Source organism: Dendrobates tinctorius, unplaced genomic scaffold, assembly GCF_039654945.1.
Source record: "Dendrobates tinctorius isolate UK_male_01 unplaced genomic scaffold, ASM3965494v1 ptg000070l, whole genome shotgun sequence".
Taxonomy (NCBI): domain Eukaryota; kingdom Metazoa; phylum Chordata; class Amphibia; order Anura; family Dendrobatidae; genus Dendrobates; species Dendrobates tinctorius.
The window spans coordinates 96426584-96452604 of NW_027361738.1; the positions used below are offsets into that span (position 1 = coordinate 96426584).

Here is a 26021-nt window from a genome sequence, read left to right on the forward strand (position 1 = left end):
CAGCACCCTCTAGTGGCCAGTGAACAGAGCACGCTGGAGACCACAGAGCAGCACCCTCTAGTGGCCAGTGAACAGAGAACGCTGGTGGCCACAGAGCAGCACCATCTAGTGGCCAGTGAACAGGGCACCTTAGTAGCCACAGAGCAGCGCCCTCTAGTGGTCAGTGAACAGCGCACGCTGGTGGCCACAGAGCAGCACCCTCTAGTGGCCAGTGAACAGAGCACGCTGGTGACCACAGAGCAGCGCCCTCTAGTGGCCAGTGAACAGGGCACCCTAGTGGCCACAGAGCAGCGCCCTCTAGTGGCCAGTGAACAGGGCACCCTAGTGGCCAGTGAACAGAGCACGCTGGTGGCCACACCGCAGCTCCCTCTAGTGGCCAGTGAACAGCGCACGCTGGTGGCCACAGAGCAGCACCCTCTAGTGGCCAGTGAACAGTGCACGCTGGAGACCACAGAGCAGCACCCTCTAGTGGCCAGTGAACAGAGCACGCTGGAGACCACAGAGCAGCACCCTCTAGTGGCCAGTGAACAGGGCACCCTAGTGGCCAGTGAACAGAGCACGCTGGTGGCCACACCGCAGCTCCCTCTAGTGGCCAGTGAACAGAGCACGCTCGTGGCCACACAGCAGCATCCTTTTGTGGCCAGTGAACAGCGCACGCTGGTGGCCACAGAGCAGCACCATCTAGTGGCCAGTGAACAGGGCACCCTAGTAGCCACAGAGCAGCGCCCTCTAGTGGTCAGTGAACAGCGCACGCTGGTGGCCACAGAGCAGCACCCTCTAGTGGCCAGTGAACAGAGCACGCTGGTGACCACAGAGCAGCGCCCTCTAGTGGCCAGTGAACAGGGCACCCTAGTGGCCACAGAGCAGCGTCCTCTAGTGGCCAGTGAACAGAGCACGCTGGTGGCCACACCGCAGCTCCCTCTAGTGGCCAGTGAACAGAGCACGCTTGTGGCCACACAGCAGCATCCTCTTGTGGCCAGTGAACAGCGCACGCTGGTGGCCACAGAGCAGCACCCTCTAGTGGCCAGTGAACAGAGCACGCTGGAGACCACAGAGCAGCACCCTCTAGTGGCCAGTGAACAGAGCACGCTGGAGACCACAGAGCAGCGCCCTCTAGTGGCCAGTGAACAGAGCACGCTGGAGACCACAGAGCAGCGCCCTCTAGTGGCCAGTGAACAGGGCACCCTAGTGGCCACAGAGCAGCGTCCTCTAGTGGCCAGTGAACAGGGCACCCTAGTGGCCAGTGAACAGAGCACGCTGGTGGCCACACCGCAGCTCCCTCTAGTGGCCAGTGAACAGAGCACGCTCGTGGCCACACAGCAGCATCCTTTTGTGGCCAGTGAACAGCGCACGCTGCTGGCCACAGAGCAGCACCATCTAGTGGCCAGTGAACAGGGCACCCTAGTAGCCACAGAGCAGCGCCCTCTAGTGGTCAGTGAACAGCGCACGCTGGTGGCCACAGAGCAGCACCCTCTAGTGGCCAGTGAACAGAGCACGCTGGTGACCACAGAGCAGCGCCCTCTAGTGGCCAGTGAACAGGGCACCCTAGTGGCCACAGAGCAGCGCCCTCTAGTGGCCAGTGAACAGGGCACCCTAGTGGCCAGTGAACAGAGCACGCTGGTGGCCACACCGCAGCTCCCTCTAGTGGCCAGTGAACAGAGCACGCTCGTGGCCACACAGCAGCATCCTCTTGTGGCCAGTGAACAGCGCACGCTGGTGGCCACAGAGCAGCACCCTCTAGTGGCCAGTGAACAGAGCACGCTGGTGACCACAGAGCAGTGCCCTCTAGTGGCCAGTGAACAGGGCAACCTAGTGGCCACAGAGCAGCGCCCTCTAGTGGCCAGTGAACAGGGCACGCTGGTGACCACAGAGGAGCGCCCTCTAGTGGCCAGTGAACAGAACACGCTGGTAGCCACAGAGCAGCGCCCTCTAATAGTCACTGAACAGAGCCATCTAGTGGTCATAAAGCAGCATCTTCTGATGGCCAGAGCTTCTCACTAGTTATAGTACAGCTCCCTCTAGTGGCCACTGAATAGAGCCATCTCATAGTCATGGTGTCACAGAGCAGCGCCCTCTATTGGCCAAACGTATAATTACAGTGTTGAGTAATCCGCTTGAATCTTTTCTTGGAATTTCATTTATAAAACAAAATTAAATAAATTGCGATATAAATAAGAGTCCGTGCCCCGCTGCCGTCACACCCCACAGTCAGTGTGTCTGTCCACACGCCTCCGAGTCACGATCTGCACCGCAGACAGGAACGCCACCAGGACGTGGAAGCCGATCTGCCACAGGTTGCGCAGTCCGTACAGGTAGAGGTTACACAGGCCGATCACCAGGAACGAGCCCCAGGACTTCAGGGCGCGGGCCGGAGAGAAGACGACGTACAGATGACACTGGGGGCCGAAGAGAGAAAAGTTACAACACCGGGACATCAACTTCTCGCCCTCTACTGAGCCGCCAGTGTCCGCTACTGCTCTCTGGTACCAGCCAAGGCAGCTTACTGGAGCGCTGTTTAACCCCTTCCTGACTACAATTTTAATATTACAGTATATAGAGAAAGCCACGGTCTGTAGGTCACAAAAGTACCAAGATGGCGGCGACCACTCATCTCTAATCAGAAAACTACAGCAGCAATCAGCTGCTCCGTGCACAGACGTCACACAGCAGGAAGGGGTTAATGGGATAAGTGACGAGAAGTAAAAAAAAAAAACATCCAGAATCCCCAACACGACATCTGTGCTAACTGCATGGCTCCGGAAACGTCAGAAAGAGGAGATTTCAAGGGAACATGCATCAGTCTGGGGTCTGGGCTGAGGGGTTGTTACAATGTATCAGTGCAGGTAACATGTATCAGTCTGGGGTCCGGGCTGAGGGGTTGTTACAATGTATCAGTGCAGGTAACATGTATCAGTCTGGGGTCCGGGCTGAGGGGTTGTTACAATGTATCAGTGCAGGTAACATGTATCAGTCTGGGGTCCGGGCTGAGGGGTTGTTACAATGTATCAGTGCAGGTAACATGTATCAGTCTGGGGTCCGGGCTGAGGGGTTGTTACAATGCATCAGTGCAGGTAACATGTATCAGTCTGGGGTCCGGGCTGAGGGGTTGTTACAATGAATCAGTGCAGGTAACATGCATCAGTCTGGGGTCCGGGCTGAGGGGTTTTTACAATGTATCAGTGCAGGTAACATGTATCAGTCTGGGGTCCGGGCTGAGGGGTTGTTACAATGTATCAGTGCAGGTAACATGCATCAGTCTGGGGTCCGGGCTGAGGGGTTTTTACAATGTATCAGTGCAGGTAACATGTATCAGTCTGGGGTCCGGGCTGAGGGGTTGTTACAATGTATCAGTGCAGGTAACATGCATCAGTCTGGGGTCCGGGCTGAGGGGTTGTTACAATGAATCAGTGCAGGTAACATGCATCAGTCTGGGGTCCGGGCTGAGGGGTTGTTACCATGTATCAGTGCAGGTAACATGTATCAGTCTGGGGTCCGGCTGAGGGGTTGTTACAATGTATCAGTGCAGGTAACTTGTACTAGTCTGGGGTCCGGGCTGGTGGTTTGTTACAATGTATCAGTGCAGGTAACTTGTACTAGTCTGGGGTCCGGGCTGGTGGTTTGTTACAATGTATCAGTGCAGGTAACTTGTACTAGTCTGGGGTCCGGGCTGGTGGTTTGTTACAATGTATCAGTGCAGGTAACTTGTACTAGTCTGGGGCCCGGGCTGGTGGTTTGTTACCTTGTATCACTCTGGAGTGCAGACCGTTCAGACTTGACACAATTGTAAATAAACCTCAGCAGTGAGGAGAAATATCGGAATATTCCCATTCACTGTCAGTGGTTGCTGAACCGTTCAGGAGATATTGACTATTCGTTCATTTATATAAATAAGTGGACATCTTATCTTCCCTGAGCCCAGCGGTGCGCAGGAAACCTGGGGAACAGCGCTCCCCATCCTCTCTGGCTGTACGGTTGTTTTCCACCATCTGAGATTTTTGTAATATTTTTGTATTTTCTTCTCACCTGCAATAAACTTGCAGAAAAAGCCAAAAGAAAAGCCAGAACTTTTCCTGCATTTTCATATCCGTCCTGTAAAGAGAAAAAAGGTCTATTCTCATTACATCTATTATCTTAAAGAGGCAGCGCGCTTTATACCAGGGAAAGCGTCAGACATTAGATGATGCATCTTAGTCACTCTGCTGATATACAAGAGGCAGCCGCAATGTGATTTCTGCTCCTCACTCCCCAGCAAGTTATCAGACGTGTCACAATGCCCGGCGTGTACCTGGAGCGAGTTCTCGGCCAGGTGGACTCCCCGGATGAGGCTCAGCGAGCTGCACATAATGTTCAATGTCAGTGACAGGATGCCCAGTGCGCTCACCGGGCTCAATCTCTGATTGGCTGTGAGGAAAAAATAAGATGGAAATCAGGAAAATGCAGCAAATATCAGGAAGGAAAATTACACCACCGAGCAAGTCTGGACTCTTACTGAATTCTGCTGATTTAATTACAGATATACCGTTATAAAGGAATGAAGATCATTTTTTGCCTGATACAGAGCTCCAAATATTGAGATACATGATTATATTCTGGTTATCAGCAATAACAACTAAAATGTAGCTCAATGTACACAGACTTATACAGCCACCACTAGAGGGAGCTCATTAAATACCGATTTATACAGTCACCACTAGAGGGAGCTCACTACATACAGATTTATACAGCCACCACTAGGGGGAGCTCACTATATACAGATTTATACAGCCCAATAGTGATGAGCAAGAATACTCATTGCTCAGGTTTTTCCGAGCATGCTCGGGTGACTTCCGAGTATTTTGGCGTGCTCAAGAGATTTAGTTTTCATTGCCTCAGCTGCATTATTTGTGGCTGCAGGACAGCCTGAACACATGTGGGAATTCCCTAACAAACAGGCATTCCTCACATGTATTCAGCCTGTCTAGCAGTCGCAAATCATGCTTCTATGGCGGCAGAAACTACATCTCCGAGCACGCCAAAATACTCGGAGACCACCCGAGCATGCTCGGAAAAACCCGAACAACGAGTATACTCGCTCATCACTAACAGCCACCACTAGGAGGAGCTCACTACATATAGATTTATACAGTCACCACTAGGGGGAGCTCAATACATACAGATTTATACAGTCACAACTAGGGGGAGCTCACTACATACAGATTTATACAGCCACCACTAGGGGGAGCTCACTGCATACAGATTTATACAGCCACCGCTAGAGGGAGATCACTCCATACAGATTTATACAGCCACCGCTAGAGGGAGCTCACTCAATACAGATTTATACAGTTACCACTAGGGGGAGCTCACTCCATACAGATTTATACAGCCACCACTAGGGGGAGCTCACTACATACAGATTTATACAGCCACCACTAGGGGGAGCTTGCTACATACAGATTTATACAGCCACCACTAGGGGGAGCTCGCTACATACAGATTTATACAGCCACCACTAGGGGGAGCCCACTACATACAAATTTGTACAGTCACCACTAGAGGGAGCCCACTACATACAGATTTATACAGTCACCACTAGAGGGTGCCCACTACATACAGATTTATACAGTCACCACTAGGGGGAGCCCACTACATACAGATTTATACAGTCACCACTAGGGGGAGCTCACTACATACAGATTTATACAGCCACCACTAGAGGGAGCTCACTCCATACAGATTTATACAGTTAACACTAGGGGGAGCTCACTCCATACAGATTTATACAGTCACCACTAGGGGGAGCTCACTCCATACAGATTTATACAGTTACCACTAGGGACAATCATTATTTATATACACTGAACCAATCCTTTAAATCCTTCCTACCTGGACTCACTTGTGTGGCTATGTGTCCATTAGCAACACCATTTGCTTCCGTTACCTCCTCGAGCCTGACAGACACCGGTGTGGCGCTGAGATCCAGGTGTATGGGCGGGCTGGCACCAGAGTTAAAATTGTGTTTTACACGTTGTATGATGCTGTCTGCAATATGGATACAAGAGGAACAAAATGAGAAAATGTAGACAAATGTCTCTCCTCGTTCCTGCAATCTTCCTAACTTCCAGGTTCCGCTGCAGACAATCTCATCCCATGTCTGCTGCTGCTCCCAGAAGCGGAGAGGATAACACGGGAGCAAATGCAGCGTCTGGTCTGAGGGTCTATATTAGTTTAAGGGTCCTGGTCTGGGGAAATGATTTTACTTAGAGGGTATGGCTTGGGGAAGGGGGATCTGTATTTATTTAGAAGGTCTGGGGTCTGTGTTTATTTTGGGGGACTGGTCTGGTGGTCTATTGATGGGGTCTAGTTTAAGGGCTATATGACTTTAGAGTTTCTCTTCTGGGGCTTGTATTAGGGTACGGGCTTTGGTGTAGAATCTCTTAGTTTACTGGGTCTGGAGGTCTATTAGTCTTAAAAGGTATTAGTATGGCATCTGTATTTATTCAGTGGGTCTATTATGGATTCTATAATTTTAGTAGGTCTCGTCTGGGGACTCTTACTTTAGGGGTCTGTGTTATTTTAGGGAGCCTGGTCTGTATTTATTCAGGGGGTCTGGTCTTGGATCTGTGTTTATGTAAGCAGTATGGTCTGGGGTCTGTATGGTTTCTGGTCTGCAGTCTGTATTTATTTAGGGTGTCTGGTATCTGTTTTTAGGGGGTTTAGTCTTGGAGGTTACATTACTTTAATGGTCTGTATTAGTTTTGGAAGCCTGGTCTGGGGTATGGGCATCCATTTTCTGCCCGGCCATCACTTGTTTATAACTCACCGAACTCCAGGAAGGCGTATGGTCTGGACGCCAGGGCTATGGCGGTGCTATTATACGAAGCGGAGAACTCCCAGATGAGCTCCTCCAGGAAGGAGAACGCGGCTGCGGACTGGAAACTGCTGGAGCAGATGGTCATAGAGGAAATGTCACCTGAAGAACAGAAACTGGGGAGAAAGAAAACACACATGAGCGAGAAACAAAAAACAAGGGGTCATGTAAACACCTTAGATGCCGTGGCCGCTATTAGCTGTGGCATTTAAGGGGTTAAGAAAACAAGAAATCATTTCTATGGGCCCTTAGTGCCTTGATGCCAGTTCCATAAATGGCTAAGATTCTGCTTGCTGTGAGTGAACGGAAATCTTCATCTCCACAGTCAGCGTCTTTGTGGCACGAAGGATTTCATCTGGACAGGAGTCAACCGGGAATCTTTTCACTGACAAGGAACCCACGTATTACAGGACACGCGCCGCGGGGAGGAACCAGCGTATTACAGGACCCGAGCTGCGGGGAGGAACCCACGTATTACAGGACCCAAGCCGCGGGGAGGTACCAGCGTATTACAGGACCCGAGCCGCGGGGAGGAACCAGCGTATTACAGGACCCGAGCCGCGGGGAGGAACCAGCGTATTACAGGACCCGAGCCGCGGGGAGGAACCCCCGTATTACAGGACCCGCGCCGCGGGGAGGAACCAGCGTATTACAGGACCCGAGCTGCGGGGAGGAACCCACGTATTACAGGACCCAAGCCGCGGGGAGGTACCAGCGTATTACAGGACCCGAGCCGCGGGGAGGAACCAGCGTATTACAGGACCCGAGCCGCGGGGAGGAACCAGCGTATTACAGGACCCGAGCCGCGGGGAGGAACCCCCGTATTACAGGACCCGCGCCGCGGGGAGGAACCAGCGTATTACAGGACCCGAGCTGCGGGGAGGAACCAGCGTATTACAGGACCCGAGCCGCGGGGAGGAACCCCCGTATTACAGGACCCGAACCGCGGGGAGGAACCCACGTATTCCAGGACCCGAGCCGCGGGGAGGTACCAGCGTATTACAGGACCCGAGCCGCGGGGAGGAACCAGCGTATTACAGGACCCGAGCCGCGGGGAGGAACCCACGTATTCCAGGACCCGAGCCGCGGGGAGGAACCCACGTATTCCAGGACCCGAGCCGCGGGGAGGAACCAGCGTATTACAGGACCCGAGCCGCGGGGAGGAACCAGCGTATTACAGGACCCGAGCCGCGGGGAGGTACCAGCGTATTACAGGACCCGAGCCGCGGGGAGGAACCAGCGTATTACAGGACCCGAGCCGCGGGGAGGAACCAGCGTATTACAGGAACCAGCGTATTACAGGACCCGAGCCGCGGGGAGGTACCAGCGTATTACAGGACCCGAGCCGCGGGGAGGAACCAGCGTATTACAGGACCCGAGCCGCGGGGAGGAACCAGCGTATTACAGGACCCGAGCCGCGGGGAGGTACCAGCGTATTACAGGACCCGAGCCGCGGGGAGGAACCCACGTATTACAGGACCCGAGCCGCGGGGAGGTACCAGCGTATTACAGGACCCGAGCTGCGGGGAGGAACCCGCGTATTCCGGGACCCGAGCCACAAGGAGGAACCAGCGTATTCCAGGACCCGAGCCGCGGGGAGGAACCAACGTATTCCAGGACCCGAGCCGCGGGGAGGTACCAGCGTATTACAGGACCCGAGCCGCGGGGAGGAACCCACGTATTACAGGACCCGAGCCGCGGGGAGGTACCAGCGTATTACAGGACCCGAGCTGCGGGGAGGAACCCGCGTATTCCAGGACCCGAGCCACAAGGAGGAACCAGCGTATTCCAGGACCCGAGCCGCGGGGAGGAACCAGCGTATTACAGGACCCGAGCCGCGGGGAGGTACCAGCGTATTACAGGACCCGAGCCGCGGGGAGGAACCCACGTATTACAGGACCCGAGCCGCGGGGAGGTACCAGCGTATTACAGGACCCGAGCTGCGGGGAGGAACCCGCGTATTCCAGGACCCGAGCCACAAGGAGGAACCAGCGTATTCCAGGACCCGAGCCGCGGGGAGGAACCAGCGTATTACAGGACCCGAGCCGCGGGGAGGTACCAGCGTATTCCAGGACCCGAGCCGCGGGGAGGAACCCACGTATTACAGGACCCGAGCCGCGGGGAGGTACCAGCGTATTACAGGACCCAAGCCGCGGGGAGGAACCCCCGTATTACAGGACACGAGCCACAAGGAGGAACCAGCGTATTCCAGGACCCGAGCCGCGAGGAGGAACCAGCGTATTCCAGGACCCGAGCCGCGGGGAGGAACCCACGTATTACAGGACCCGAGCCGCGGGGAGGTACCAGCGTATTACAGGACCCGAGCCGCGGGGAGGAACCAGCGTATTCCAGGACCCGAGCCGCGGGGAGGAACCCGCGTATTACAGGACACGAGCCACAAGGAGGAACCAGCGTATTCCAGGACCCGAGCCGCGGGGAGGAACCAGCGTATTCCAGGACCCGCGCCGCGGGGAGGAACCAGCGTATTCCAGGACCCGAGCCGCGGGGAGGAACCCGCGTATTACAGGACCCGAGCCGCAAGAAAGATGCGCACAGGACTTGAATTCTCATACCATAATGGATAGAAATTGTGTCACTTTCATAATTTTTTGTACAATGAGCAATTCAGAAACTTTCATGTAAAGTTTGGGTTTTAATTTCTCTGCTTAATTATGTTGATATGCAAAGGCTGAACACAGACTGAGAGACACGACTTATCACAGCTGAACGCTTGTTACAATGTATTCAGTCTAAAAAATGAGAAATAATAATCATCCCCCCATTACAGATGTTCTGTGGGTGTGGGACTCACTGTATGCTGAGGTCGCACACCCTGGCACTGCCTCTGGCCGGACGCTGGGACAGGTCCACACACAACCTCCGCAAACATTTCTTGCACTCCAACACTTGCTTGTTCAGGTGGAAATCTGTGGAAGCCGAGAGCGGGAGACCGTCCTGTAGCCTCACGATGCAGGCGTAGAGGATCATGGGCAGACGCTGCCGTACGACTCATGAAGTCACCACCTGCATTAGAGGAGGAAAGAATATCACTTTATAGTAATTAATGTGCAGATCATACAGAGAAAACTGCTGAATCACCAAGTACCATTCCGGTGTTACATCCTGCATTATACTCCAGAGCTGCACTCACTATTCTGCTGATGCAGTCACTATGTACATACATTACATTACTGATCCTGAGTTACCTCCTGTATTATACTCCAGAGCTGCACTCACTATTCTGCTTCCTGACACCTAATTTTACCTGCAGCGCCTGGGGCAGGGAGATTAATCTAGAGTTGGGGTCTTCCAGAAGGTAAAATCCAGACACCTACAGCCGGACCCCACAGAGCAGAGATAGGAGCTTTCTCTCCTGTGTATGAATTTAGGAATTACTGATACTTTGTGCTATAAATGTAGCAAAGAAAACAGACACTTTAGAGGATTATGTGGATCTGGGGATTTGTTCCATCCTTACAATTTAACTCTTTAATTAGACGACAGCAGTCACGTGAGCTGCAGTATGACCACCAGTCCGACACTCGCTAATTAGTCCATAGGTGGGTGAACTATAGAGAGAATGACATCAGCTATTACATTCCTCCTTGCAGCGCTCAGACACGTCCTATCCCCCCAGCTCCAATCACCATGTTCCTCCCATGCAGCTGAAGAAATCATGTCTGCCTTATATAAGAGCAACGACATTAAGGGACTCCATCTAACGAAGATCTGCGGCTATAAAACTCCTTTGTCTCTTACCTGCGAGTGCAGTGTGCAGAGTCTACAGCAAAGCCTGCGAGATGGTGCTGTAAAGAGCGCTCCCTGCCTCCTGCTTGTAAGAGCTGATAAAAAAACAAAGCATACGTCAAGCAGAAGGCAGGAAAACTTTGTTGTATATACATCACATCCAATATATACACACAGCACAGATATATACACCCCCTGGACACACACAGCACAGATATACATCCCCCCCTCCCTGTATACACACAGCATAGATATACAACTCTGGCAAAAATTAAGAGACCACTGCACAGTTTTATAAAAATCCGCTTCTCTCCATGTCTGACAGCCATTCCATTCCAGTGTCAGTTGAATTCCAACCAGAGGACACCTCATTCTACTTCATGTGCTTCTGATTAGGTGATCACCTGAACCAAATCTTATTTAACGAAGGAAAGTATAAAAACCCTGCTGTGGTGTTCAAAATCCTCCTGCAATAGGACAAGCTGGATGGCAAAACAAGTGCTAGTAATATCTCAAAAGGAATAGGAATAAAAAAATAACTTTTAACCATGCCAAAGGAGTTGTGAGGAAAAGAAGGGCTCAATTCTGGCGTTAATAGCAGAGGGATACAGTGAGCGTCATGTTACCTCTATTCTTAAAATTTCTAAGATGGCAGTCCATTACAACAAGGTCAAGCAGCAGACATTGGGGACAACAAAGCTACAGACCGGCATAGGGCAAAAACGACTCTCCACTGACTTGGATGACCGTCATCTTATTCGAATGTCACTCAGCAACCGCAGGATGACATCAAGTGACCTACAAAAGGAATGGCAAATGGCAGCTGAGGTGAAGTGCATTGCAAGAACAGCTCATAACAGGCTCCTAGAGGCAGAGCTCAAGTCATGTAAAGCTAGAAAAAAGCCTCTCATCAATGAGAAGCAAAGGAGAGTCAGGCTGAAGTTTACCAAAGACCATAAGGATTGGACCACAGAGGACTGGAGTAAGGTAATCTTCTCTGATGAGTCTACTTTTCAGCTTTGCCCAACACCTGGTCATCTAATGATTAGACGGAGACCTGGAGAGGCGTACAAGCCACAGTGTCTTGCACCCACTGTGAAATTTGGTGGAGGATCGGTGATGATCTGGGGATGCTTCAGCAAGGCTGGAGTTGGGCAGGTTACTCTTTGTGAAGGACGAATGAATCAAGCCGCATACAAGGTTATCCTGGAAAAACAGCTGATTCCTTCTGCTCAGGCAATGTTCCCCAACTCTGAGGACAATGCGCCATGCCACACAGCTAGGTCAATCAATGTGTGGATGAAGGACCACCACATCCAATCCCGGTCATGGCCGCCCAATCTCCAGACCTGAACCCCACTGAGAACCTCCGGAATGTAATGAAGAGGAAGATGGAGAGTCACAAGCCATCACACAGAGAAGAACTGCTTACATGTGTGTCCCAGGAGCGGCATAAGGTCACCCAAAAGCCGTGTGAGAGTCTGGAAGAAAGCAGCCAAGACGCAGGAAAGCTGGGATTAACAATCATGGGGATCCCACAGAATATTGATTTCTGAACTCTTCCTGAGGTAAAACATTAGTATTGTTGTTTCTACATGATTATGAACTTGTTTTCTTTGCATTATTGGAGGTCTGCATTTTTTTGTTATTCTTACCATTTCTCGTCTTCTAAAAATAAATACAAAATTTATTGCTTGGAAATTCGGAGACATGTTGTCAGGAGTTTATAGAATGAAAGAACAATTTACATTTCAATTAAAGGGAATCTGTCACCTCATTTCTCTGTATATAAGCTGCGTCACCACCATCAGGGGCTTATCTACAGCATTCTGTAATGCATTCTGTAATGCTGTAGATAAGCCCCCGATGTAACCTGAAAGAGGAAAAAAAAAAAGTGTTAGATTATACTCACCAGAGGGGGCAGTCCGGTCCGGCGCCTCCCATCTTCTAACGGAGACATCCTCTTTGCTTCCCATCGCGGCGCAGGCGCACTGCTCTGTCCTGTTGAGGGCAGAGCAGAGTACTGCAGCGCGCAGGCGCGAGAAAGGTCAGAGAGGTCCGGCGCCTGTGCACTGCAGGACTCTGCTTCCCTCAACAGGACAGACCAGTGCGCCTGCGCCGGAGCCGCAACGGGAAGCAAAGAGAATGTCACCGTTAGAAGATGGGAGGCACCGGACCCGGTGAGTATAATATGACTTTTTTTTTTTCTTATCTTTCAGGTTACATCGGGGGTTTATCTACAGCATTACAGAATGCATTACAGAATGCTGCAGATACGCCCCTGATGAAGTGACAGATTCCCTTTAAAAATATACCTCTAAGGCCGGGATCACACATGCAAGGAATACAGCGGAGTCTCGCATGTGAATACCCCGCACTGCCGCCGACACTCAGGATCGCAGCACGCGAGGTCGCATAGAAATACATGGAGCCTCACGCTCCACTCCCGAGTGCCGGCGGCAGTGCCAGGTATTAACATGCGAGAAAATGTTGCAGTGGTCTCTTAATTTTTGCCAGAGCTGTAGATATACCCCCTGTATACACACACGGTACAGATATACATACACCTCTGTATACACGCACACGGGACAGATATACATACACCCCTGTATACACACACACGGTACAAATATACATACACCCCCTGTATACACACACACGGTACAGATATACATACACCCCCTGTATACACACACACGGGACAGATATACATACACCCCCTGTATACACACACACGGTACAGATATACATACACCCCCTGTATACACACACACGGTACAGATATACATACACCCCCTGTATACACACACACGGTACAGATATACATACACCCCCTGTATACACACACACGGTACAGATATACATACACCCCCTGTATACACACACACGGGACAGATATACATACACCCCCTGTATACACACACACGGGACAGATATACATACACCCCCTGTATACACACACACGGTACAAATATACATACACCCCCTGTATACACACACACGGGACAGATATACATACACCCCCTGTATACACACACACGGGACAGATATACATACACCCCCTGTATACACACACACGGGACAGATATACATACACCCCCTGTATACACACACACGGGACAGATATACATACACCCCTGTATACACACACACGGGACAGATATACATACACCCCCTGTATACACACACACGGGACAGATATACATACACCCCCTGTATACACACACACGGGACAGATATACATACACACCCTGTATACACACACACGGGACAGATATACATACACCCCCTGTATACACACACACGGGACAGAAATACACACACCCCTGTATACACACACACGGTACAGATATATACACCCCCTGTATACACGCACACGGGACAGATATACATACACCCCCTGTATACACACACACGGGACAGATATACATACACCCCCTGTATACACACACACGGGACAGATATACATACACCCCCTGTATACACACACACGGTACAGATATACATACACCCCCTGTATACACACACACGGTACAGATATACATACACCCCCTGTATACACGCACACGGGACAGATATACACACACCCCCTGTATACACACAGGGAACAGATATACACACACCCCCTGTATACACACAGGGAACAGATATACACACACCCCCTGTATACACACACACGGGACAGATATACATACACCCCCTGTATACACACACGGTACAGAAATACACACACACACGGTACAGATATACACACACCCCTGTATACACACACACGGTACAGATATACATACACCCCCTGTATACACACACACGGTACAGATATACACACACCCCTGTATACACACACACGGTACAGATATACACACACCCCCTGTATACACGCACACAGGACAGATATACACACACCCCTGTATACACACAGGGAACAGATATACACACACCCCTGTATACACACTGGGAACAGATATACACACACCCCTGTATACACACACGGGACAGATATACATACACCCCCTGTATACACACACACGGTACAGATATACATACACCCCCTGTATACACACACGGTACAGAAATACACACACACACACGGTACAGATATACACACACCCCTGTATACACACACACGGTACAGATATACACACACCCCTGTATACACGCACACGGTACAGATATACACCCCTGTATACACGCACACGGTACAGATATACATACACCCCTGTATACACACACGGTACAGATATACACCCCTGTATACACACACCCGGTACAGATATACATACACCCCTGTATACACACACGGGACAGATATACATACACCCCCTGTGTACACACACACACGGGACAGATATACATACACCCCTGTATACACACACACGGGACAGATATACATACACCCCTGTATACACACACACGGGACAGATATACATACATCCCCTGTATACACACACACGGGACAGATATACATACACCCCCTGTATACACACACACAGAACAGATATACATACACCCCCTGTATACACACACACACGGGACAGATATAAATACACCCCTGTATACACGCACACGGTACAGATATACATACACCCCCTGTATACACACACACGGGACAGATATACAAGATATACATACACCCCCTGTATACACACACACACGGGACAGATATACATACACCCCCTGTATACATACACCCCCTGTATACACACACGGTACAGATATACACCCCTGTATACACACACACGGGACAGATATACATACACCCCCTGTATACACACACACAGGACAGATATACATACACCCCCTGTATACACACACGGGACAGATATACATACACCCCCTGTATACACACACACACACGGGACAGATATACATACACCACTGTATACACACACGGGACAGATATACATACACCCCCTGTATACACACACGGGACAGATATACATACACCCCCGTATACACACACGGGACAGATACACATACACCACTGTATACACACACGGGACAGATACACATACACCCCCTGTATACACACACACGGTACAGATATGCACACACCCCCTGTATACACACACGGGACAGATACACATACACCACTGTATACACACACGGCACAGATATACATACACCACCTGTATACACACACACACGGGACAGATATACATACACCCCTGTATACACACATGGTACAGATATACATACACCCCCTGTACACACACACACACGGGACAGATATACATACACCCCCTGTATACACACACACACGGGACAGATATACATACACCCCCTGTATACACACACACACGGTACAGATATACATACACCCCCTGTATACACACACGGTACAGATATACATACACCCCCTGTATACACACACGGTACAGATATACACCCCCTGTATACACACACACGGTACAGATATACACACACCCCCTGTATACACACACATGGTACAGATATGCACACACCCCCTGTATACACACACGGGACAGATATACACACACCCCCTGTATACACACACGGGACAGATATACATACACCCCCTGTATACACACGGGACAGATATACACACACCACTGTATACACACACACACGGGACAGATATACATACACCCCCTGTATACACACACACGGGACAGATATACATACACCCCCTGTATACACACACACGGGACACGGGACAGATATACATACACCCCTGTATACACACGTGGCACAGATATACATACAACCCCTGTATACACACACGGTACAGATATACATACACCCCTGTATACACACACGGTACAGATATACATACACCCCTGTATACACACACGGTACAGATATACATACACCCCTGTATACACACACGGTACAGATATACACACAACCCCTGTATACACACACGGTACAGATATACATACACCCCTGTATACACACACACCCTGTATACACACACGGTACAGATATACATACACCCCCTGTATACACACACGGGACAGATATACATACACTACTGTATACACACACGGGACAGATATACATACACCCCCTGTATACACATACATGGGACAGATATACATACAACCCCTGTATACACACACGGGACAGATATACATACAACCCCTGTATACACACACGGCACAGATATACATACACCCCCTGTATACACACACGGGACAGATATACACCCCTGTATACACACACACGGGACAGATATACATACACCCCCTGTATACACACACACACGGGACAGATATACATACACCCCCTGTATACACACACACAAGGGACAGATATACATACACCCCCTGTATACACACACACACGGGACAGATATACATACACCCCCTGTATACACACACGGGACAGATATACATACACCCCCTGTATACACACACGGGACAGATATACATACACCCCCTGTATACACACACACGGGACAGATATACATACACCCCCTGTATACACACACACGGGACAGATATACATACACCCCCTGTATACACACACACGGGACAGATATACATACACCCCTGTATACACACACACGGTACAGATATACATACACCCCCTGTATACACACACACGGGACAGATATACATACACACCCTGTATACACACACACGGGACAGATATACATACACACCCTGTATACACACACACGGGACAGATATACATACACCCCCTGTATACACACACACGGGACAGAAATACACACACCCCTGTATACACACACACGGTACAGATATATACACCCCCTGTATACACGCACACGGGACAGATATACATACACCCCCTGTATACACACACACGGGACAGATATACATACACCCCCTGTATACACACACACGGGACAGATATACATACACCCCCTGTATACACACACACGGTACAGATATACATACACCCCCTGTATACACGCACACGGGACAGATATACACACACCCCCTGTATACACACAGGGAACAGATATACACACACCCCCTGTATACACACAGGGAACAGATATACACACACCCCCTGTATACACACACACGGGACAGATATACATACACCCCCTGTATACACACACGGTACAGAAATACACACACACACACGGTACAGATATACACACACCCCTGTATACACACACACGGTACAGATATACATACACCCCCTGTATACACACACACGGTACAGATATACACACACCCCTGTATACACACACACGGTACAGATATACACACACCCCCTGTATACACGCACACAGGACAGATATACACACACCCCTGTATACACACAGGGAACAGATATACACACACCCCTGTATACACACAGGGAACAGATATACACACACCCCTGTATACACACAGGGAACAGATATACACACACCCCTGTATACACACACGGGACAGATATACATACACCCCCTGTATACACACACACGGTACAGATATACATACACCCCCTGTATACACACACGGTACAGAAATACACACACACACACGGTACAGATATACACACACCCCTGTATACACACACACGGTACAGATATACACACACCCCTGTATACACGCACACGGTACAGATATACACCCCTGTATACACGCACACGGTACAGATATACATACACCCCTGTATACACACACGGTACAGATATACACCCCTGTATACACACACCCGGTACAGATATACATACACCCCTGTATACACACACGGGACAGATATACATACACCCCCTGTGTACACACACACACGGGACAGATATACATACACCCCTGTATACACACACACGGGACAGATATACATACAACCCTGTATACACACACACGGGACAGATATACATACATCCCCTGTATACACACACACGGGACAGATATACATACACCCCCTGTATACACACACACAGAACAGATATACATACACCCCCTGTATACACACACACACGGGACAGATATAAATACACCCCTGTATACACGCACACGGTACAGATATACATACACCCCCTGTATACACACACACGGGACAGATATACAAGATATACATACACCCCCTGTATACACACACACACGGGACAGATATACATACACCCCCTGTATACATACACCCCCTGTATACACACACGGTACAGATATACACCCCTGTATACACACACACGGGACAGATATACATACACCCCCTGTATACACACACACAGGACAGATATACATACACCCCCTGTATACACACACGGGACAGATATACATACACCCCCTGTATACACACACACACACACGGGACAGATATACATACACCACTGTATACACACACGGGACAGATATACATACACCCCCTGTATACACACACGGGACAGATATACATACACCCCCGTATACACACACGGGACAGATACACATACACCACTGTATACACACACGGGACAGATACACATACACCCCCTGTATACACACACACGGTACAGATATGCACACACCCCCTGTATACACACACGGGACAGATACACATACACCACTGTATACACACACGGCACAGATATACATACACCACCTGTATACACACACACACGGGACAGATATACATACACCCCTGTATACACACATGGTACAGATATACATACACCCCCTGTACACACACACACACGGGACAGATATACATACACCCCCTGTATACACACACACACGGGACAGATATACATACACCCCCTGTATACACACACACAGGACAGATATACATACACCCCCTGTATACACACACGGGACAGATATACATACACCCCCTGTATACACACACACACACGGGACAGATATACATACACCACTGTATACACACACGGGACAGATATACATACACCCCCTGTATACACACACGGGACAGATATACATACACCCCCGTATACACACACGGGACAGATACACATACACCACTGTATACACACACGGGACAGATACACATACACCCCCTGTATACACACACACGGTACAGATATGCACACACCCCCTGTATACACACACGGGACAGATACACATACACCACTGTATACACACACGGCACAGATATACATACACCACCTGTATACACACACACACGGGACAGATATACATACACCCCTGTATACACACATGGTACAGATATACATACACCCCCTGTACACACACACACACGGGACAGATATACATACACCCCCTGTATACACACACACACGGGACAGATATACATACACCCCCTGTATACACACACACACGGTACAGATATACATACACCCCCTGTATACACACACGGTACAGATATACATACACCCCCTATATACACACACGGTACAGATATACACCCCCTGTATACACACACACGGTACAGATATGCACACACCCCCTGTATACACACACGGGACAGATATACACACACCCCCTGTATACACACACGGGACAGATATACATACACCCCCTGTATACACACGGGACAGATATACACACACCACTGTATACACACACACACGGGACAGATATACATACACCCCCTGTATACACACACACGGGACAGATATACATACACCCCCTGTATACACACACACGGGACACGGGACAGATATACATACACCCCTGTATACACACATGGCACAGATATACATACAACCCCTGTATACACACACGGTACAGATATACATACACCCCTGTATACACACACGGTACAGATATACATACACCCCTGTATACACACACGGTACAGATATACACACAACCCCTGTATACACACACGGTACAGATATACATACACCCCTGTATACACACACACCCTGTATACACACACGGTACAGATATACATACACCCCCTGTATACACACACGGGACAGATATACATACACTACTGTATACACACACGGGACAGATATACATACACCCCCTGTATACACATACATGGGACAGATATACATACAACCCCTGTATACACACACGGGACAGATATACATACAACCCCTGTATACACACACGGCACAGATATACATACACCCCCTGTATACACACACGGGACAGATATACACCCCTGTATACACACACACACGGGACAGATATACATACACCCCCTGTATACACACACACACGGGACAGATATACATACACCCCCTGTATACACACACACACGGGACAGATATACATACACCCCCTGTATACACACACACACACGGGACAGATATAAATACACCCCTGTATACACGCACACGGTACAGATATACATACACCCCCTGTATACACACACATGGGACAGATATACATACACCCCCTGTATACACACACGGTACAGATATACACCCCTGTATACACACACACGGGACAGATATACATACACCCCCTGTATACACACACACACATGGGACAGATATACATACACCCCCTGTATACACACACACACACACGGGACAGATATACATACACCCCCTGTATACACACACACGGGACAGATATACATACACCCCCTGTATACACACACACGGGACAGATATACACACACCCCCTGTATACACACACGGTACAGATATACACCCCCTGTATACACACATGGTACAGATATACACACACCCCCTGTATACACACACACGGTACAGATATGCACACACCCCCTGTATACACACACACGGGACAGATATACATACACCCCCTGTATACACACACACACACGGGACAGATATACATACACCCCCTGTATACACACACACACACGGGACAGATATACATACACCCCCTGTATACACACACACACACAGAACAGATATACATACACCCCCTGTATACACACACACGGGACAGATATACATACACCCCCTGTATGCACACACACACAGAACAGATATACATACACCCCCTGTATACACACACACACGGGACAGATATAAATACACCCCTGTATACACGCACACGGTACAGATATACATACACCCCCTGTATACACGCACACGGTACAGATATACATACACCCCCTGTATACACACACGGTACAGATATACACCCCTGTATACACACACACGGGACAGATATACATACACCCCCTGTATACACACACACACACGGGACAGAAATACATACACCCCCTGTATACACACACACACACACACACACACGGGACAGATATACATACACCCCCTGTATACACACACGGGACAGATATACATACACCCCCTGTATACACACACGGGACAGATATACATACACCCCCTGTATACACACACGGTACAGATATACACCCCCTGTATACACACATGGTACAGATATACACACACCCCCTGTATACACACACACGGTACAGATATGCACACACCCCCTGCATACACACACACGGTACAGATATGCACACACCCCCTGTATACACACGCGGGACAGATATACATACACCCCCTGTATACACACACACACGGGACAGATATACATACACCCCCTGTATACACACACACACGGGACAGATATACATACACCCCCTGTATACACACACACGGTACAGATATACATACACCCCCTGTATACACACACGGTACAGATATACACCCCCTGTATACACACACATGGTACAGATATGCACACACCCCCTGTATACACACACGGGACAGATATACACACACCCCCTGTATACACACACGGGACAGATATACATACACCCCCTGTATACACACACGGGACAGATATACATACACCCCCTGTATACACACACGGGACAGATATACATACACCACTGTATACACACACGGGACAGATATACATACACCCCCTGTATACACACACACGGGACAGATATACATACACCCCCTGTATACACACACACGGGACAGATATACATACACCCCTGTATACACACATTGCACAGATATACATACAACCCCTGTATACACACACGGTACAGATATACATACACCCCTGTATACACACACGGTACAGATATACATACACCCCTGTATACACACACGGTACAGATATACACACAACCCCTGTATACACACACGGTACAGATATACATACACCCCTGTATACACACACCCCCTGTATACACACACGGTACAGATATACATACACCCCCTGTATACACACACGGGACAGATATACATACAGTACTGTATACACACACGGGGCAGATATACATACACCCCCTGTATACACATACATGGGACAGATATACATACAACCCCTGTATACACACACGGTACAGATATACATACACCCCTGTATACACACACGGGACAGATATACATACACCCCCTGTATACACACACACACGGGACAGATATACATACACCCCCTGTATACACACACACACACACGGGACAGATATACATACACCCCCTGTATACACACACACGGGACAGATATACATACACCCCCTGTATACACACACACACAGAACAGATATACATACACCCCCTGTATACACACACACACGGGACAGATATAAATACACCCCTGTATACACGCACACGGTACAGATATACATACACCCCCTGTATACACGCACACGGTACAGATATACATACACCCCCTGTATACACACACGGTACAGATATACACCCCTGTATACACACACACGGGACAGATATACATACACCCCCTGTATACACACACACGGGACAGATATACATACACCCCCTGTATACACACACACACACACGGGACAGATATACATACACCCCCTGTATACACACACACGGGACAGATATACATACACCCCCTGTATACACACACACGGGACAGATATACATACACCCCCTGTATACACACACGGTACAGATATACACCCCCTGTATACACACACGGTACAGATATACACCCCCTGTATACACACATGGTACAGATATACACACACCCCCTGTATACACACACACGGTACAGATATGCACACACCCCCTGTATACACACGCGGGACAGATATACATACACCCCCTGTATACACACACACACACACGGGACAGATATACATACACCCCCTGTATACACACACACACGGGACAGATATACATACACCCCCTGTATACACACACACACGGGACAGATATACATACACCCCCTGTATACACACACGGTACAGATATACACCCCCTGTATACACACACATGGTACAGATATGCACACACCCCCTGTATACACACACGGGACAGATATACACACACCCCCTGTATACACACACGGGACAGATATACACACACCCCCTGTATACACACACGGGACAGATATACATACACCCCCTGTATACACACACGGGACAGATATACACACACCCCCTGTATACACACACGGGACAGATATACATACACCCCCTGTATACACACACGGGACAGATATACATACACCCACTGTATACACACACGGGACAGATATACATACACCACTGTATACACACACGGGACAGATATACATACACCCCCTGTATACACACACACGGTACAGATATACATACACCCCCTGTATACACACACGGGACAGATATACATACACCCCTGTATACACACACGGGACAGATATACATACACCACTGTATACACACACAGGACAGATATACATACACCCCCTGTATACACACACACGGGACAGATATACATACACCCCCTGTATACACACACGGGACAGATATACATACACCACTGTATACACACACGGGACAGATATACATACACCCCCTGTATACACACACACGGGACAGATATACATACACCCCCTGTATACACACACGGGACAGATATACATACACCCCCTGTATACACACACGGGACAGATATACATACACCCCCTGTATACACACACGGGACAGATATACATACACCCCTGTATACACACACGGGACAGATATACATACACCACTGTATACACACACGGGACAGATATACATACACCCCTGTATACACACACACCCCCTGTATACACACACACGGGACAGATATACATACACCCCCTGTATACACACACGGGACAGATATACATACACCCCTGTATACACACACGGGACAGATATACATACACCCCTGTATACACACACGGGACAGATATACATACACCCCTGTATACACACACGGGACAGATATACATACACCACTGTATACACACACGGGACAGATATACATACACCCCCTGTATACACACACGGGACAGATATACATACACCCCCTGTATACACACACACACACGGGACAGATATACATACACCCCCTGTATACACACACACGGGACAGATATACATACACCCCCTGTATACACACACACACACGGGACAGATATACAGACACCCCCTGTATACACACACACGGTACAGATATACACACACCCCCTGTATACACACACGGGACAGATATATGTACACCCCCATACTCACACAGCAGAGATATGCAGCCCTCGTATACACTCACAGCAGAGATATACATATATACACACACACTCTTCAGCGGTATACACAGAAGATAGAGCAGGTGTTGCCGTGTGACGTCACTAGAGCTCCCCCTACCTGTCAGTGCGGGGGTTACAGAACGCTCCAGGTGTGAAGACGAATCCCCGCGGCCAGGCCAGAGCCGCTCACTGAGCATGCGCTTACAGTGGGGTCTGCTCTTAAAGCAGCAGCAGTCTGCTGGATGTTCTTAAAAGGGCAAGCACAGTGCTGAAGCTGCGGTTAGCTCCTCCGGTCAGAGCCCAGGCACAAAGCTAATGTGCAAATGCCTGCAGCCACATAGACCAAATGGGTGACAGCAGCATGATCTGGCTGATAACAGAGAGCAGCAGATTGTTATTACAGTTGTCAGCCACTTTCCAATCTGAAGGGGAGGATAACAGAAAGCAATAATTACAGTCATGAGGAAAAGTATAGGAAGAAGTGTTACCCTGGGAAGCCGATAGAGGGTGGCCCGCGAGCCTCCGGGCTGGAGTATAACCCCCAGCAGTATATCCGCAGCGTCTCAGGGCGCAGACTGAGGTCATAGAGAGCAGCCGGCACAATGACGGCAGGACGGGGCCAGAATACACCCCATTATCAGCAGAGAGCAAAGTGCAGAAGCCTGAGCTAACCTGAGGGACCTCAAGCCAGTCACATGCCACGAATCATGGAGAAGACGCCACACAGGGCTCCGGGGGCACACAGGAAACAGCGCGATCATCCCCCGAGGGGGCACACAGGAAACAGCGAGACCATCCCCCGAGGGGGCACACAGGAAACAGCGCAACCATCCCCCGAGGGGGCACACAGGAAACAGCGCGACCATCCCCCGAGGGGGCACACAGGAAACAGCGCGACCATCCCCCGAGGGGGCACACAGGAAACAGCGCGATCATCCCCCGAGGGGGCACACAGGAAACAGCGCGACCATCCCCCGAGGGGGCACATAGGAAACAGCGCGACCATCCCCCGAGGGGGCACACAGGAAACAGCGCGACCATCCCCCGAGGGGGCACACAGGAAACAGCGCGACCATCCCCCGAGGGGGCACACAGGAAACAGCGCGACCATCACC

The 26021-nt window shown here is 49.6% G+C and overlaps 1 protein-coding gene across 4 annotated transcripts; it reads right to left on the bottom strand.

Moving 5' to 3' along the window:
- Positions 1–2121: 2121 nt before the first annotated feature.
- Positions 2122–25175, bottom strand: SEC22C (SEC22 homolog C, vesicle trafficking protein). 4 transcript variants are annotated; one of them, XM_073582175.1, is made up of 8 exons: positions 25025–25175; positions 10610–10692; positions 9663–9874; positions 6803–6966; positions 5866–6021; positions 4286–4401; positions 4024–4089; positions 2122–2396 (listed from the first exon to the last, which is right to left on the bottom strand). In XM_073582175.1, the coding sequence occupies exons 3-8, from the start codon at positions 9836–9838 to the stop codon at positions 2196–2198; spliced, it is 879 nt and encodes a 292-aa protein (XP_073438276.1). In that variant the 5' UTR covers positions 9839–9874; positions 10610–10692; positions 25025–25175; the 3' UTR covers positions 2122–2195. The 4 variants fall into 4 exon arrangements, with proteins under 4 accessions (XP_073438276.1, XP_073438277.1, XP_073438280.1 ...); XM_073582176.1 differs by lacking the exon at positions 25025–25175 and adding an exon at positions 24896–24985; XM_073582179.1 differs by lacking the exon at positions 25025–25175 and adding an exon at positions 24957–24975.
- Between the last annotated feature and the right edge of the window lie 846 nt (positions 25176–26021).